The sequence below is a fragment of the Ylistrum balloti genome, unplaced genomic scaffold (assembly GCF_031769215.1).
Source record: "Ylistrum balloti isolate Yb309-2 unplaced genomic scaffold, AGI_CSIRO_Ybal_v1 Utg372666, whole genome shotgun sequence".
NCBI classification, from domain to species: Eukaryota; Metazoa; Mollusca; class Bivalvia; order Pectinida; family Pectinidae; genus Ylistrum; species Ylistrum balloti.
In genome coordinates this window covers 154,820-172,388 of record NW_026783144.1, presented here as the reverse complement: position 1 = coordinate 172,388, position 17,569 = coordinate 154,820, and the positions used below count along the sequence as shown (strand labels likewise).

Sequence of the window (17,569 nt, the reverse complement as noted above, 5' to 3'; positions counted from 1 at the left end):
GTCTGGCGACATGTTTACTCCATTTCCAGACAGTTCATTAGGCACTGACCACGTGGCTCTCACTTTTTGTCGTAATGGCGCTCATTGTATCATAGCAATTGTGGGTGTAGCAAACGGTTTAACGAATGTTTCAGTAGTGTTTCCATCAACCTTTAAGGGAGTTGTGGTCTTCAACGGACAAACCTACACTGCAACGGATCAATTGCATCTAACTTTATCCAACCTTCAAACGTTTCAGCTGCTGTCCACAGCAGACCTCTCAGGGGTGATGGTGAGATCCAACAAAAGGATAAGTGTGTTTGTGGGTGCAGATCGAACAAAGCTATTTTACCGAGGATCAAACCATTTGGTCGAAGCTCTACCTCCTATTTCATCATGGGGAAAACAATACATTCTTAAAGGAAGAAGTTCTGATTTAGTTCAAGTTGTTTCTTCAAAAAACGACACAAATGTAAACATCACAATTTGTGACAAAACATATCAATTTGTTTTAAGTGCCACTTATAACAAGTTAACAATACGGATGTTTTGTTCATTGGGGCGTATTACCGCTAGCCACCATATTCTAGTGGCACAATTTATCACGGGTACAACTTATAATCAAAGACCGTCTTTGCATTTCCCCACACCAGTGACATCCTTCCGTAAATCCTACGTTGTATCTCCGCCCCGCAGGTTTAATACACAATGCTATGTCGGTCTTGTTGCCAAGATGAATGACCTAGCGGATATAGCGACTCATTTCACAAATCAAAGTGTATCCTGGATAAATGTATCTTTTACAGACTTCGCTGTCACCACAATTAAATTACAATCACACAAGACAATGACTGTCAGTTCTAGAAATGAGCCATTCGGAGGACATTTGTTTTGTCAGTTTGGAGACATAACAGCAAGCACACGATTGGTCCCCTACGACAGCGAGGCAAAGGTAAACCTAAATGTTTATACCGTGCCAGCTATGTTATATTGGTATGATCAAGCTTCAATATCAGGTTGTTAATCACATAATCGTACCCCAATACTACAAGAAATATCAAGTGACTAGGATGGACCCGGAAGACTTCTAGTCCATCCGTCGTATTTCCACCTGTTTTCCTTAAATTCACTACTAGCCATAAATGGTTGAGCGGAATTTGAACAAATTAGATCCGAAGCGGCTTTAGATGAAGTGAAACTATTTGTGTTTACGTATAAAGTTGAGAAAGATATATTCATTCCTTTTACGGAAATAGCGATATCAAGCTACAATTTTTCAACTTCCAGTATTGCCGCAAGTCTGCCGTTTTATTTCTCTGATCAGTTCCAAACTAAAAAAGGACTAACTCGGCGCTACGGGGCACCAACATATGAAATTTGAAAGACACCTCCAGTATTTCTCAAAAAATTAGAGATAAGCTTTCATTGTCAAAGTTCAAGATGGCCGTCTTTCGGCCATTTCAAAAAGGGCACAATTAGGGCCCTTGAGAAACATACATATGAAAATTTGGCAAGATCTATCTAGTCCTCAAGAAATAACGATAACAATTTTTCACGCTCAAATACTTTTTCAAACCTCCATATGACATTTGAGAAAGATCCATGTGATTCTCTCAAAATCTAGAGATCACAATCTTCCCTGTAGTATGTCTGTCTGTCGACCGTATTTCTGATCAGTTCCAAAATTAACGTGGCACATATAAGGACTGATCGAAACCTAAGCTCCAACCATTTCTTCTCCACAAATAGAGTGAACAAACATCAATTATCAAATTTGAAATGGCCGTCTGTCTGCCACTGCATATTTCTTATCACTCCCGAAATCAAATTAACACAACTGAAGACAAAAGGGAAACTTCACATGAAATTTTGAGAACGATCATTCAGGCCTTCTTAAGAAACAGCTACAGAAAACGTTTATAGTTAAAATCCCAAACGGCTGCTTGTATTAAAAGATGCTATTCATATGTGTCTTTTGTACATTTTTAGTCGCCGAGGTTGACCGTAATATGCATACCATGTTTTCATTCATACAAGCACTGGAGTATGGTTTAGGATATACCTATTACAGTGTACTTGACGTTCTTGTGAAATTATCAGACAAATAAAATTAATTAAAATATTTTTTTTTTTTTTTTTTTTTACTTTCTTTAGTACCGTTTTTTATTATCCTCAGTTGCCTCGTAGGTTAAGCAAATAGGCCCTTAGCATCACTGACGGGTTGTAGAACGACGAAACAACGGCATGGTGCAGTTAAACTGATTATTTGGAGCTACTATATCGAATTCTTTTGTATCAAAATGTGCTGTTCACTTGTATGTCTTTTGTACAATTTTTGATACAATGTGGTTACATTATGCATTATTATTAATACCTAACACATGGTTGATTAAATCTTACAAGCACTATTATCATTAATAAACGTCATAAATAGTATCATATATATATGTTGTTAAATATCAAGACTGGTTTCCAATACTTTGATTTATGTAGTCACTGACAAAGATACTTTTGTTCTTATAGTTTCCCATGGTCACCATCCAACAAGCACAGACAGATACGGCGTCTGCAAATGCAATCTCAAAGAACTGCTCTGATGCATGCTGCAAGCGACAGAAAGGTCCTCAGAATTTAACACTTGAGGACATAAAGGCTGTGGTTCATGAATTAAAACAAAAACTGTACGTCAAAAAGACAGTAACGTCGGCTTGGAAGAGAAAGCTTAGCAGTGCCATTGATAAGCGACCATCCTCCCAGGGTATCGGTCTCGTGGCATCGTTACTTCTCGCCAGTGTCGTTGGCTCCATTATTCTTGTAGACATCGTTAATTTTCTGTCCGGTAGAAACAGATTGTGTGCAAAAGGTTCAAAACAAAGTCTTAGTTAAGTGAAAAAAGAATCAAATTTGCTTGCAAGTACTTTTCTTCCTTACTTTCATACTCATGGAATTTGAAATGATACTCTTGAGATGTAATTGTTGGACCTCCCAATTCTAGTGTTTAGGAGAACATGTCTGTTGAATTTTAGAATCATCTTTCGTATTATCCACGCTTATTTATCAGTAAGATAATTCGCACTTTATTTTATACGTGAACATTAGCTCTAATCTCAACACGTTTTAAATAAAGATAATTTTTTGAAGACGATTTTGTTTTTGTTTAATATTTAATGTTGGTTACCTAATTTCACAAACATGTCTTTGTTCTGATAAGTGATACATAATGTAGATATGGTTTTTAGCTCACCTGGTCCGAAAGGCCAGTGAGCTTATGTCATATGGTGCGGCAGCCGTAGCAAGTTCGTCTTTTTTTCTTTACTGAAAAAAATCGCTACCAGTCGTGAACGGAATTTGATAAAATTTGGTTGAAGCATCCTCTGGTAAAGGGGAACCAAGTTTGTATAAATATTGCTTCTTGGGCCTGTGAGTTGAGCCCAGTAGGGAAATTCTTTAAAATTGCTTCTTCTATAGAATTTGCCAAAAATTGGTTGGAAGCATTCTTGGGTGAAGGGAAATCAATTTTGCATAAACAATAGGTCGAAGTCCCATGGGGCAGTAGGGACGGGGCTCAATATTGGAAATAAAGTAAATTCTTTAAAATCCAAATCCTGTTATAGACATAATAGATTTTTTCTGAAGCATCCTTGCCTGAAGTGGAATCAGTTTTATGTAAAATATTGATCTCTATCCCCTGGGGTTGGAGGAACATGGCCCAATACGGGAAATACATTGTTTTTTTTTCTTTTTTAATGCTTTTTCTTCTGTGGAAATGCTTAGATGTTGTTTTGTCCCAGTTTAGTCTGAAACTCATTAAAATCTTTCTCGATCCGTTTTAAAGCATGCATTGTTACAATCAACCTAATTTATTTTTATATATATTTCAGAGATTTTGGGCCTAATAGGGGGAATGGAAGTTCTTTTAAAGACCCCTCGGGACTGTTGTTATGTTATAAACTAGAGATAATTTTATGCGTGCCATAATACGCGTACATAAGCAGACAAACCACTACATTATGTGCATTGTCATCTATACGAGAATATTGACCGGTTGGTCTGGTTACGTTTTTTTTAATTCCCCGGGCCTTACAAATTGTTGATGAGAGAGTATACAGACTCTTCATCTCGAGTCATCGGTCAGGTAAAATGCCTGATTTTAATAATAAATGTCACCTGGTCATGTGTAACACTTTTAATGTATGATACATTCATTATATATGGAAGTGGATGATGGAATATTTATTTATTTATTGATGTTCAAATATTTAAACATTGTAACTCTCAACCAAGCATAATATTCAGGCGTGTACAAGCTAGGGCTTTGTCGGGCTCCTATTTTCAAAATGTCCGTGAAGAAGTCTAATGTTTTATAGAAGATGCAGGACAATTGCAGGCTATCAGTTTCTAAATGTACACAGGTCTTTCCTAAAATATACAGGGATGCCTGTTAAACATATCAATCATTCATTGTAAAGGTCACCAGCTGAATCATGTACGTAAGAACTGGATGATATAAAAGTATTTTCAAATAGACTTTTTTTTTATGGAATGAAAACGAATATTAAATGCATTGTACTGGTATATGAACCCAAACCTGAATCTCTGATAAACCATGCTAAAAGATCTGGTTTCATTATATATATCAACATTAATAACAATATCCTCTCATTACCTTTTAAAGTTGATCACAAACTTTTGTGTTCCGGTCATGTTTTATAATAAGTAGTCCTTTTATTAGAAGTAATTGGAAGACGCACCACTTCGAGCATTTTGTTTGAAATTATTCAATGGAAATTCATTCTCAATAACTTGAAAGTTGCGTTGACAGCAGTCTACATATTAGGTAGTGAAACTCGATTTGTTATGTCTTAAAATCGTCGTTAATGGTCCTGTCAAGGTGCAATATCTGTCGAGATTTCGTGACAAAATTGATATACAATTGTTTCCGTACTTTTTTGGGGCTAATTAATATTCTAGTCGATTTTAATGTTATCGGTTTGCCAATATTAGGGAAAAAGTACGAAAAACGGCAACATGTTCCGGCGAGAACTGTGTCCCTGTATGTACATGTACATTAACAATAGGTATTACAACAGGTATGATGCACATTGTTCTGCCCCGTATCTGCATTGGGTTTTATTCTTTAAACGTTCATATTGTCTTTGCTTGACGAAGAAATAAGGTATCGCAATAGGATTTACAGAACTGTATGTGTAAGAAAAAGCATTATAATACCAAAAGGGAAAGCTTAAGTTTTGGGCAATCGAAGTGTGTCATGTCTACCTTCTTATCAGAAGCAGAACAATCCACACTTGTGTCGGAGCTGCAGGACACTCATTTCATATTTGTATCAAAGATCTCATTTTATTTCCTTGTGTGAAATGAAGTTGAATGTAGCCTTTTGAATTGATGATTGCTTTGTTGCCTGAACTGTTCGTGCAGAACAGAACAGAAATGTTTTCCTTAGTTACGAAATCTGCACGTGATTGTGCTCTCTCCATGCATGACTGATTTCACTACTTATTCTCCGACATCTTCACTGTTCTCGGAAAAAGATACTGGACGTGCAAAGGTGTCTCTCAAACAGAAAACCAAACGATGTCAACACACAGGGTACATCACATGTTCCTGTTTGGAATTCTATTTACCAGTATAAGTAAGTGTATGTATTATGTATTGCATGTAAGTTGTCGTGTTTTATCAGATATTATTCCATGCTTGCTACCCATACAGCTTTGTTTCTACTGTCTATTTTTTTCTTTTTTAAAGGTATTCATCAAACAGACAGTGAACAATTTACATTTTGTTTTATACAAAATGCTATATACACTGAATCCAATGAAATAGCAAGTTTCATTGCAAGTGAAGATGACAATGTCAACATCACCTTACTGAACAGTACTGGTTTGCGCGAGATCAACATCGCAAGAAAGGACGGCTACCTTCTTACAAAGCATAATACAATGTCGAGACTTTTTAAGACTGGTATAGAAAACAAAGGTTTAAGAATAATCACAGAAGGTACTACATCAATCCTTTGTGTTGATACTGCCGGTTATGTGTCTGGCGACATGTTTACTCCATTTCCAGACAGTTCATTAGGCACTGACCACGTGGCTCTCACTTTTTGTCGTAATGGCGCTCATTGTATCATAGCAATTGTGGGTGTAGCAAACGGTTTAACGAATGTTTCAGTAGTGTTTCCATCAACCTTTAAGGGAGTTGTGGTCTTCAACGGACAAACCTACACTGCAACGGATCAATTGCATCTAACTTTATCCAACCTTCAAACGTTTCAGCTGCTGTCCACAGCAGACCTCTCAGGGGTGATGGTGAGATCCAACAAAAGGATAAGTGTGTTTGTGGGTGCAGATCGAACAAAGCTACTTTACCGAGGATCAAACCATTTGGTCGAAGCTCTACCTCCTATTTCATCATGGGGAAAACAATACATTCTTAAAGGAAGAAGTTCTGATTTAGTTCAAGTTGTTTCTTTAAAAAACGACACAAATGTAAACATCACAATTTGTGACAAAACAAATCAATTTGTTTTAATGGCCATTTATGACAAGTTAACAATACGGATGTTTTGTTCATTGGGGCGTATTACCGCTAGCCACCATATTCTAGTGGCACAATTTATCACGGGTACAACTTATAATCAAAGACCGTCTTTGCATTTCCCCACACCAGTGACATCCTTCCGTAAATCCTACGTTGTATCTCCGCCCCGCAGGTTTAATACACAATGCTATGTCGGTCTTGTTGCCAAGATGAATGACCTAGCGGATATAGCGACTCATTTCACAAATCAAAGTGTATCCTGGATAAATGTATCTTTTACAGACTTCGCTGTCACCACAATTAAATTACAATCACACAAGACAATGACTGTCAGTTCTAGAAATGAGCCATTCGGAGGACATTTGTTTTGTCAGTTTGGAGACATAACAGCAAGCACACGATTGGTCCCCTACGACAGCGAGGCAAAGGTAAACCTAAATGTTTATACCGTGCCAGCTATGTTATATTGGTATGATCAAGCTTCAATATCAGGTTGTTAATCACATAATCGTACCCCAATACTACAAGAAATATCAAGTGACTAGGATGGACCCGGAAGACTTCTAGTCCATCCGTCGTATTTCCACCTGTTTTCCTTAAATTCACTACTAGCCATAAATGGTTGAGCGGAATTTGAACAAATTAGATCCGAAGCGGCTTTAGATGAAGTGAAACTATTTGTGTTTACGTATAAAGTTGAGAAAGATATATTCATTCCTTTTACGGAAATAGCGATATCAAGCTACAATTTTTCAACTTCCAGTATTGCCGCAAGTCTGCCGTTTTATTTCTCTGATCAGTTCCAAACTAAAAAAGGACTAACTCGGCGCTACGGGGCACCAACATATGAAATTTGAAAGACACCTCCAGTATTTCTCAAAAAATTAGAGATAAGCTTTCATTGTCAAAGTTCAAGATGGCCGTCTTTCGGCCATTTCAAAAAGGGCACAATTAGGGCCCTTGAGAAACATACATATGAAAATTTGGCAAGATCTATCTAGTCCTCAAGAAATAACGATAACAATTTTTCACGCTCAAATACTTTTTCAAACCTCCATATGACATTTGAGAAAGATCCATGTGATTCTCTCAAAATCTAGAGATCACAATCTTCCCTGTAGTATGTCTGTCTGTCGACCGTATTTCTGATCAGTTCCAAAATTAACGTGGCACATATAAGGACTGATCGAAACCTAAGCTCCAACCATTTCTTCTCCACAAATAGAGTGAACAAACATCAATTATCAAATTTGAAATGGCCGTCTGTCTGCCACTGCATATTTCTTATCACTCCCGAAATCAAATTAACACAACTGAAGACAAAAGGGAAACTTCACATGAAATTTTGAGAACGATCATTCAGGCCTTCTTAAGAAACAGCTACAGAAAACGTTTATAGTTAAAATCCCAAACGGCTGCTTGTATTAAAAGATGCTATTCATATGTGTCTTTTGTACATTTTTAGTCGCCGAGGTTGACCGTAATATGCATACCATGTTTTAATTCATACAAGCACTGGAGTATGGTTTAGGATATACCTATTACAGTGTACTTGACGTTCTTGTGAAATTATCAGACAAATAAAATTAATTAAAATATGGGGTTTTTTAAAACTTTCTTTAGTACCGTTTTTTATTATCCTCAGTTGCCTCGTAGTTTAAGAAAATATGCCCTTAGCATCACTGACGGGTTGTAGAACGACGAAACAACGGCATGGTGCAGTTAAACTGATTATTTGGAGCAACTATATCGAATTCTTTTGTATCAAAATGTGCTGTTCACTTGTATGTCTTTTGTACAATTTTTGATACAATGTGGTTACATTATGCATTATTATTAATACCTAACACATGGTTGATTAAATCTTACAAGCACTATTATCATTAATAAACGTCATAAATAGTATCATATATATATGTTGTTAAATATCAAGACTGGTTTCCAATACTTTGATTTATGTAGTCACTGACAAAGATACTTTTGTTCTTATAGTTTCCCATGGTCACCATCCAACAAGCACAGACAGATACGGCGTCTGCAAATGCAATCTCAAAGAACTGCTCTGATGCATGCTGCAAGCGACAGAAAGGTCCTCAGAATTTAACACTTGAGGACATAAAGGCTGTGGTTCATGAATTAAAACAAAAACTGTACGTCAAAAAGACAGTAACGTCGGCTTGGAAGAGAAAGCTTAGCAGTGCCATTGATAAGCGACCATCCTCCCAGGGTATCGGTCTCGTGGCATCGTTACTTCTCGCCAGTGTCGTTGGCTCCATTATTCTTGTAGACATCGTTAATTTTCTGTCCGGTAGAAACAGATTGTGTGCAAAAGGTTCAAAACAAAGTCTGAGTTAAGTGAAAAAAGAATCAAATTTGCTTGCAAGTACTTTTCTTCCTTACTTTCATACTCATGGAATTTGAAATGATACTCTTGAGATGTAATTGTTGGACCTCCCAATTCTAGTGTTTAGGAGAACATGTCTGTTGAATTTTAGAATCATCTTTCGTATTATCCACGCTTATTTATCAGTAAGATAATTCGCACTTTATTTTATACGTGAACATTAGCTCTAATCTCAACACGTTTTAAATAAAGATATTTTTTTGAAGACGATTTTGTTTTTGTTTAATATTTAATGTTGGTTACCTAATTTCACAAACATGTCTTTGTTCTGATAAGTGATACATAATGTAGATATGGTTTTTAGCTCACCTGGTCCGAAAGGCCAGTGAGCTTATGTCATATGGTGCGGCAGCCGTAGCAAGTTCGTCTTTTTTTCTTTACTGAAAAAAATCGCTACCAGTCGTGAACGGAATTTGATAAAATTTGGTTGAAGCATCCTCTGGTAAAGGGGAACCAAGTTTGTATAAATATTGCTTCTTGGGCCTGTGAGTTGAGCCCAGTAGGGAAATTCTTTAAAATTGCTTCTTCTATAGAATTTGCCAAAAATTGGTTGGAAGCATTCTTGGGTGAAGGGAAATCAATTTTGCATAAACAATAGGTCGCAGTCCCATGCTTTTTCTTCTGTAGAAGTGCTTAGATGTTGATTTGTCCCAGTTTAGTCTGAAACTCATTAAAATCTTTCTCGATCCGTTTTAAAGCATGCATTGTTACAATCAACCTAATTGATTTATATATATATATATATTTCAGAGATTTTGGGCCTAATAGGGGGAATGGAAGTTCTTTTAAAGACCCCTCGGGACTCTTGTTATGTTATTAACTAATGATAATTTTATGCGTGTACATAAGCAGACAAACCACTACATTATGTGCATTGTCATCTATACGAGAATATTGACCGGTTGGTCTGGTTACGTTTTTTTTAATTCCCCGGGCCTTACAAATTGTTGATGAGAGAGTATACAGACTCTTCATCTCGAGTCATCGGTCAGGTAAAATGTCTGTTGCTCCACTGCACGATCGCTTCACAATACTATTTCTTGTTTGATCAGAGAGACGAAAATGCATTTTCAATGCACAATTCGAATGCCTTTAGGAAAATAAAAATACAAACTAGATAGCAGACAGAGGTCGGAAAAGACATGAAAGTATACAAGTGGAAAACAATCGGGGTTCCTAATTATCACTTCTTCAGGCCGCCGTGTGTTGAAAATAAATTACTTAGTGTATATCTATATAAAAAGCTAAACAAATTATCACGTGACAATTCTGCGTGACAAGATAGATTTAAAACAAATCGACATTAGGAAAAAATAAGTAAACACTGCTTTTATGGTTGTTTGTAACGTTTTTGTATGAAATATCTGACGGAAATTAATACATTTAAGTCTAAAAAGTGTTTATTTACTCTGTGCCAAAACATGTCCAGCAGTTTTTCATTGTCTCTACATTGTACACCAATTCAATGGACCAGATTAGGGTTGTATGTACATCATTTTCTAACTAGCTTGGTACGTACCTACATAGTATACAATATAATTGACCAAAGTGGCCAAGGTCCTGATTAGCACGAGATACTTACACAATAACAGATTTTAAAACTGCCGATAGTTCTAACGGTTCGGTTCTAAAGTTTGTAACCGGAAGTATAGTTACTAAGTGCAAGGGTTGTTTGATACGTATTCTGTGAGAGAGAAAACCCTCGACTTTAACATTCATTTTCGACGATATATAAAAACCAATAGAACGTCAGAATAATTTGGACTAACATTTAAGTGGACCTTGGTATGTCAGTAGATTTTGATACCTCATCATCCTCAGAAAGAACGAGGCCCGCGCACATATACGTAATTTATTCATGTTTTTAAAAGGCGATGGGAATGGCAAACCATATGACTGGTTGGCTGGTTTCCCGTCTCCTAGATTCTTCTTTATGTCACACCGACGAATATCTGTGTTCCTGCAACGTGCTACATGCCCATAACGTCATTGTTAAATAATGCATAACAGTTCTAAAGTGCATTGAATTTTTTTTTCTGTCATTCTTTTGGAAGCGGAACCAATTTCGCAAACAACCAAAATAAATGTCGGCTAATTAATTGATTATATATTTTTGCACTTCAAACTATTATAATATATATTGTTTAAACCTATTATATTATCAAGATAAGGCGCGGGATTTGATGATGTGCAATCTTGATGAGAGCAGCATATTATCAGGTATATGTGTGTTAGACTGGTATTTTCCATTAATGATCAAAGCACTGTAAAGGTCCGCTGCACAGTACAAGCGCACTGGAAAGTTAGCTGCTGTACATGTGTATTAACCATAAAATATATTCCACTTGCAACCATTTGCATTATCATTCACTCAAGTCTTCGCTACAATTCAATTATTCAGCTCATAGAATAAAACTATCTCTTCTCAATGCGTTCTAATTGATATTAAGATTTTTTTATTCAAATATGCTTTTTACTCAAAACGAATATTTATTTTCGCTGAAATAATTTGTCTGTGATTTCATTACCTAAGATAATGTAATATCTAAGACTATATATAGGGCACCGGCCCTGTTAAATCCACACTTACATGACAAATATCTTTAGTGTCGGTGGTATATACACATAAATCTGATAAAGGGTCCAAATTAGTGGTGTGCAACCTAACTTGAAAAAACCCGGAGCTACTTGGTTCGCTTCCTACTTAATGTTCTGTCGCCGAAGAGCATTTTCATACTCTATTAGCAAGATGCATCAAATACCGAGAAAATTCGGACAAGAAATCGGTTAAGGTTATTTTCATCAGCGAGAACTTGATAAGTTGACGACCATTTTATTCAAGGCGAAGGAATTTACGTGGTCGCAACCGACGTTACGTTGACTTCGGAAAATTCCAAATTGTACCAATTAAGAGGGCCCACTCGTTACCTGCAGGTAAAACCTCATGTGATAACCAGAATTATAAGTTATTATGCCATTTAATTCACAAACCTAAAAGCGTATTAACTACGATAACAAAGATTTTGTAGGTGTGTCCTTGAACGAAAATCTGGGAAAGCCATGTTAGAACGAGGTTTGTTGCATACTACTGTCCAACTAGGAAGTCGCTAGTTTTGCGAAATGTCACGGACAGTCAGCTGTCGTAACGTCGCGTCGAATGACATTTCACAACTGTTTCTTCATACAATTGAAAGATCAGACGTGGAATAGCCAATCTTATCACAAATGTGAATGAATGTTTCGAAATTACATGTTTGATATGCTAAAATAATGACTTGTAAAACTTTTATCAGCTCAGTTATTTGTTTTGTAACCGGTGTCATGGGAAAATATAGCCAAAATGATAAATCACTTAATGGTAGGCTTCGCTTAATTGCGACTTTTTGCAGTATTTCAGCTGACAAACTGTGATAGATATTTCCATAAACATATATATCATGTTATTTACGTTTTTGCTATTTCACATCAGAGCTTATAAAGCATCCAGATCGAGACACTAACATGATTAATATCCGTCAGTTAGTTTTGCAGCTGAGTCAATAATATTAAGTAATGAATATTTTACAATAATCATGATATAATTATTCATTTTCAGGAAGTTGAACATGAAAAGATATGATCGACTATTTGTTTTGCTTTTCATCTCTCGGAAAACTTTTACGTCATTTAATGCAGCATTATTTTCAATTTAATAAGCAGGAAATTTGATTTTACAGGAAATATGATACTTGATCTAGCTTCTTTACGTGACAAATCAGCATGATACAGATGAGAAGGACATAGAAAATGGCACAAGACAACAGTTTACATATTGCTGATGGCATAGACCTAGTAGAGGCAGCCATTAGGGAAGTGAAATTTCTGGAGAAAGTTGACCAGCAGCCGTCTCTATATAGTGGTCCTATTGTGAGGAGGGCTATTTACAGGTGATTTTTATACTGGTATATGTACATACATACTTGTCAGAGTTTCTTAACTATCTCCAGAGGAATTATAGTATAAGCATAGAGTTTTGGAAAATTAAAACACATTAGAAGTATTTTTTAACCTAATGAAATAAAGAAATTTATACATTTTGATGTGATGTTAAGTGAGTTTTCTTTTCATATAAGGATTTCGTAAATCAAGTTCTCAAAGTAATCATTTCTGTGAAACTCTGTGATTGAAAATAAAAACTTTTAGGAAATATTCATAAAATCTTGTGACTTAAGATTTAAGATACTTTTTATCAGATAACTCAGAAAAGTTAGATATCTAAACCAATCAAAGGACTGGAAGGTCAGATACCGTTAGTGGTATATATATCTGTTAGATTTATCCAAGTGTCAGCATGTTTTTCCCGGGTACTCCGGTTTCCTCCCACAATAAGACCTCTCATGCACTTGTTTTGCAAACAAATTTTTGTAAATAAATAAAGTTTATGTAAACTTATATTCAGCTTCATCTTACATTGTGCTTTTAAACTGCAGGTATGAATCTCTATGGCTACCCCTGGCGGCCAGACACAACAAAAATACACTGGTGGCTCCGCTCGATATAGCCTGGGTTTGGCACTGCCACATGCTGGCACCTGTGGCCTACATGAGGGACTGTGAGAAAGCTGTGGGGTGTGTAGTGGACTTCAAGATATTCCTCAACAATAGAGATAACCAGTATAATATGGACCTGGCCAGGTCTTATTGGGAAGAGATGTACCCTGGTGAACCTTTTGCAGTTTGTCTGGATGAAGCAAGCTGCTCAAATACAGATTTTACATCCTCTTTTTCTTATGATCTGGAAAAAGCGGTCGGGAGACAGAGAGCTTTCTATTATCAAGTTTCTCTTCCACATTATCTGGATAAAAAGTTTGTGTCAGCTGGTTTGAAACGCTATGAAAAGTTCCTGTCTTTGAAGAAAAGGAATCCTGACCTTTTCATTGTACCCTGTTATGACACAGACCTAATCTGGCATACACATCAACTACATCCTGTGAAATATAAAGAAGATACAATTAGAATTCTTGGAACTCATTTCAATCATGATGATTCTGTCAACGACAGGAGTTTGGGATCAAAACTATGTACAGCCAGCGGGGAGACACGAGCACGTTGGCGAGAAATGTTCGGGGAAGATTTTTCGAACTTTGGAGCCATGTACAGGGGTGATTCGCCTGCAGGCAAGTTACGTGAAATCCCCATGATACAAATTTATGGAGAGTGTACAAAGATTGCAAACTTTACTATTCAAAGCATTGATATGGACAATGAAGCTATGCATGCTAAAAAAATTAACAATCTGAAGTTTATCAGTATACTTGAAGGTGGAATAGACCTAGAATTGTTGAAATTGAAAAAGCCACATGAGCATGATCATAGACTTTGGAATGAAACAAATTTAGCTGCAAACAACAAAAACTACGAAATTGACACTTACTTTAGCAAAACAGTTGATCTAAGAATAAGTAGAAAAACAGGGTTTGTGAAAAAGTTCACAGGAAAAACTTCTAGAATCACGGGAAATTTTGGAGTGGATTCAATACTGCAAAAATGTTTAGCCAATACTGACAAGGTGACGAGCGTTGGAACTGTATGTGAAATGTCAGACGGTTCCATTTTGAAGTTACAGCAGAATGTCGAGATTACTAAGATTTCCCAGTGTCGCCTCAGTGTATTGTTAGGATCATTTGAATATGCTGTCATGCCTGAAGCATTGGAGCAACTGTGGGGCCCCATTCCCTTACCACGCCTTCCACCTGGTCAACAGAATTCATGTTCAGTTGCATCACACAGGTAGGTTGTGACTTGTGTTTATGTATAAGAACAGTCTGGGTTGGTTTTTCTATTCCATCAGACATGAAGTTATTTGCCTTCCTCATCAGTGGAGAAAATTCACAACCTCCTTTACAGTTAAAATGACTCAGTAAAGGAAATATTGACATGTTGTTACTAAAGATAATCACAATTTTATTATGATTCATCATCTTCAGTGTGATTAAACATGTACCACCGAGGATGTGAGAAATAATATTTGTATTTACATAGTACATATACATGCCTTCCTATTTTTTTTTATCTTTTTAAGAGACTCCCTCATTTTCAAAGTGTTACCTATTTGTTCCTTGTTGTATGTTGACAGGATAAGGAATACTGAGGGGAAGGTGATGTTTACTTGTCGTGTAATACACAGCGTAGCCCTGCTAACTTCTGCAATCCAGATCTATTATAAGGACCAACTGGCAGTAGTGTGTCATCTAGTCAGCACAGACCAGTTGCCTCTACCCTCTCAGGTAAAGTTGTGATATTTTCTTGTATTTTCTAAGGTTTCTAAGTATGTTAGACATATACACTTGTACAATACTGTAAATTTTTGGCAGCTGATATTTATGGTTTCGTCAATTCTGTATTAGTTTGTGGAAATCAGATTTTGCATATCATTGCCTTGTCTAATTGTATGGTCACATTGGTATACATACTTAAGTATAGACTTTATATGTTATATGTTTTGATAATGTCTATTCACAGGTTACATGTATATTTCACAAAATGGAATTTTGTTTGTGTGACCGTAAATATATCAGACTATACAGTATGTCTGTGAGTATGAACTATGAGGATTGCAAGTTTCACAAAAAAAAGGTTTACCTTGAATATGAAGTTTATAAAGAAAACTGTTGTCCATTTCATGACCTTCACAATAAATGCATCCTGTTTGCTTCAAGCTTTGAAAAGCCTGTGGAAATTTGAACTATCATAAGTAAAAGATGTATTCAGAATTTTGATTACTGCACAGGTGGATAAAGAAGATGCATGTGCAGTGCTAAACCCTGTAAAGGGTGAACGGGCCATACTCATCAAGAATAATAAAGGTGACTGGGGGATAGTAGTAGCAAATTGGACTGGTCGAAAGCGGGGCATCCCAGGAACTAAAGGTATTTAACTATAATGAAATGCTTTTTAGCCCATCATCATCATCACATGGCGGGCTATTCAAATCGCCCTAAGTCTGTGGTCCATCTGTCTCTTTGTAATTTGTTATCACATGAGGAGAACTGGATGGATCTTTCTTAAATTTTATATGTAGATTTCCCTTGGTACCTCTTTGTCCCTAGTTGTGCCTGTTTGTGTTTTGGACTGATCAGAAAAACAAAATTGGCTGATAGCCCGCAGTCTTGGATTTTGCCTAGTAATGATTGATATTCCTATTTCTTAAGAACCACTGAATGGATCTTTCTCAAATTTCATACGTATGTTGCCTTTGGTCTCTACCCATTTGATTTTGAGACTGATCAGAAAAGAACAAAATGGCATGCAGGCGACTATCCTAGATTTGGTAGGTAAAGATCATCATCTCCAGTTCTGCAAAGGAATCTTCAAATTTCTTACCATTAAGATCAAAAACAGAAGGAAAAAGATCCAACTTTCAAAGAGCAAATAAAGATCAAACAATGGTGGGTGTCAATATCTCTCTGGGATCTCTTGTTATGTTTTATTGCGAATCTACAATATTCTGCAAAGCACGTGTAAAAAATAGATAAGAATCAAAATCTTAGGATATTGAAACATCCTGAAAACGGTATATTAACTTCATTGCTTCACTTCGAACTATTCTCATCAAATGGTGGACTTCAAATACTGCAAGAGCTTAAACTATGTAAAAGTGGTAACCACTGATATTGGGTCTTCAGAATTAATGCAGTGCAAAAGTGTACTTATTTAACAATTTTCTGTCTCGTTTTGAATAGGTAAGCAAGGGGTACCTGGAAGTCAAGGTTACCTAGCGGTTAAAGTGTTTCGTAACTCTACGAAGGCGTGGACAACAGCTGAGGTGGTAATGAATCATCATTCAGAACAATACACTGTGAAAACTGATGGTGTTACTATGGAATTATCAGATGGGACAATAACCTACAAGAAAAACTTTACAGAAATGGCTGAGAACCTAGGACTTGTTTTTAGTGTCTCTCTTCTCCATGTTCTTTGTCAGCCTCGACCAAAAGACTGGGAACCTGGAAAACCACTACTGACACCTACAAAAGTGCGAGGACGACTTCGCATCCAGCAAGTTCCATCTGAAGATCATGTGATGCTTGTAGGAATGGGATTGCTGATGCTTACACCGTGCAATCATTTCATTAGGCACAAGTTTGGACATCACAAGTCCAGACACTTCTTCCTGCATGGCAACCAGGATTTCAGTGATGGCAGTGATGATGATGGAGAAGATTCACTCCAGAGAAACACAGAGTTAGGAGATGGAGAAACTCGGGGAAATCTTGACCTTCAACTAGAAATTGATGACAGTGAGAAGGAAGAAGAAAAGGAGGAGGATGACTGGGATATTGATTTTGACTTAGAGGGGGATGACACAGGTGGTTGTGGGGGTTGTGGAGGTTGTGGGGGAGGGGGAGATGACGGCGGGTCAGGCTGGGGAGGAGGTGGGGGCTCGGGTGGTGATGGGGGATGGGGTGGCGATGGAGGCTGGGGTGGTGGAGATGGGGGTGGAGGAGATGCAGGCTGGGGTGGTGGAGATGGGGGCGGAGGAGATGCGGGCTGGGGTGGTGGTGGGGGAGATGGTGGTGGCGATGGAGGAGCAGGGGGCTGTGGAGGAGGGGGCTGTGGCGGAGGGGGATGTGGAGGTTGTGGAGGATAA

The 17,569-nt window shown here is 37.1% G+C and overlaps 1 protein-coding gene across 1 annotated transcript; it reads left to right on the top strand.

Moving 5' to 3' along the window:
• Positions 1-11,999: 11,999 nt before the first annotated feature.
• Positions 12,000-17,569, top strand: LOC132564735 (uncharacterized). The gene is made up of 6 exons (XM_060229366.1): positions 12,000-12,014; positions 12,658-12,867; positions 13,411-14,709; positions 15,056-15,206; positions 15,710-15,848; positions 16,662-17,569. Exons 2-6 carry the CDS (start codon positions 12,728-12,730, stop codon positions 17,567-17,569), a joined length of 2,637 nt encoding a protein of 878 aa, XP_060085349.1. The 5' UTR covers positions 12,000-12,014; positions 12,658-12,727.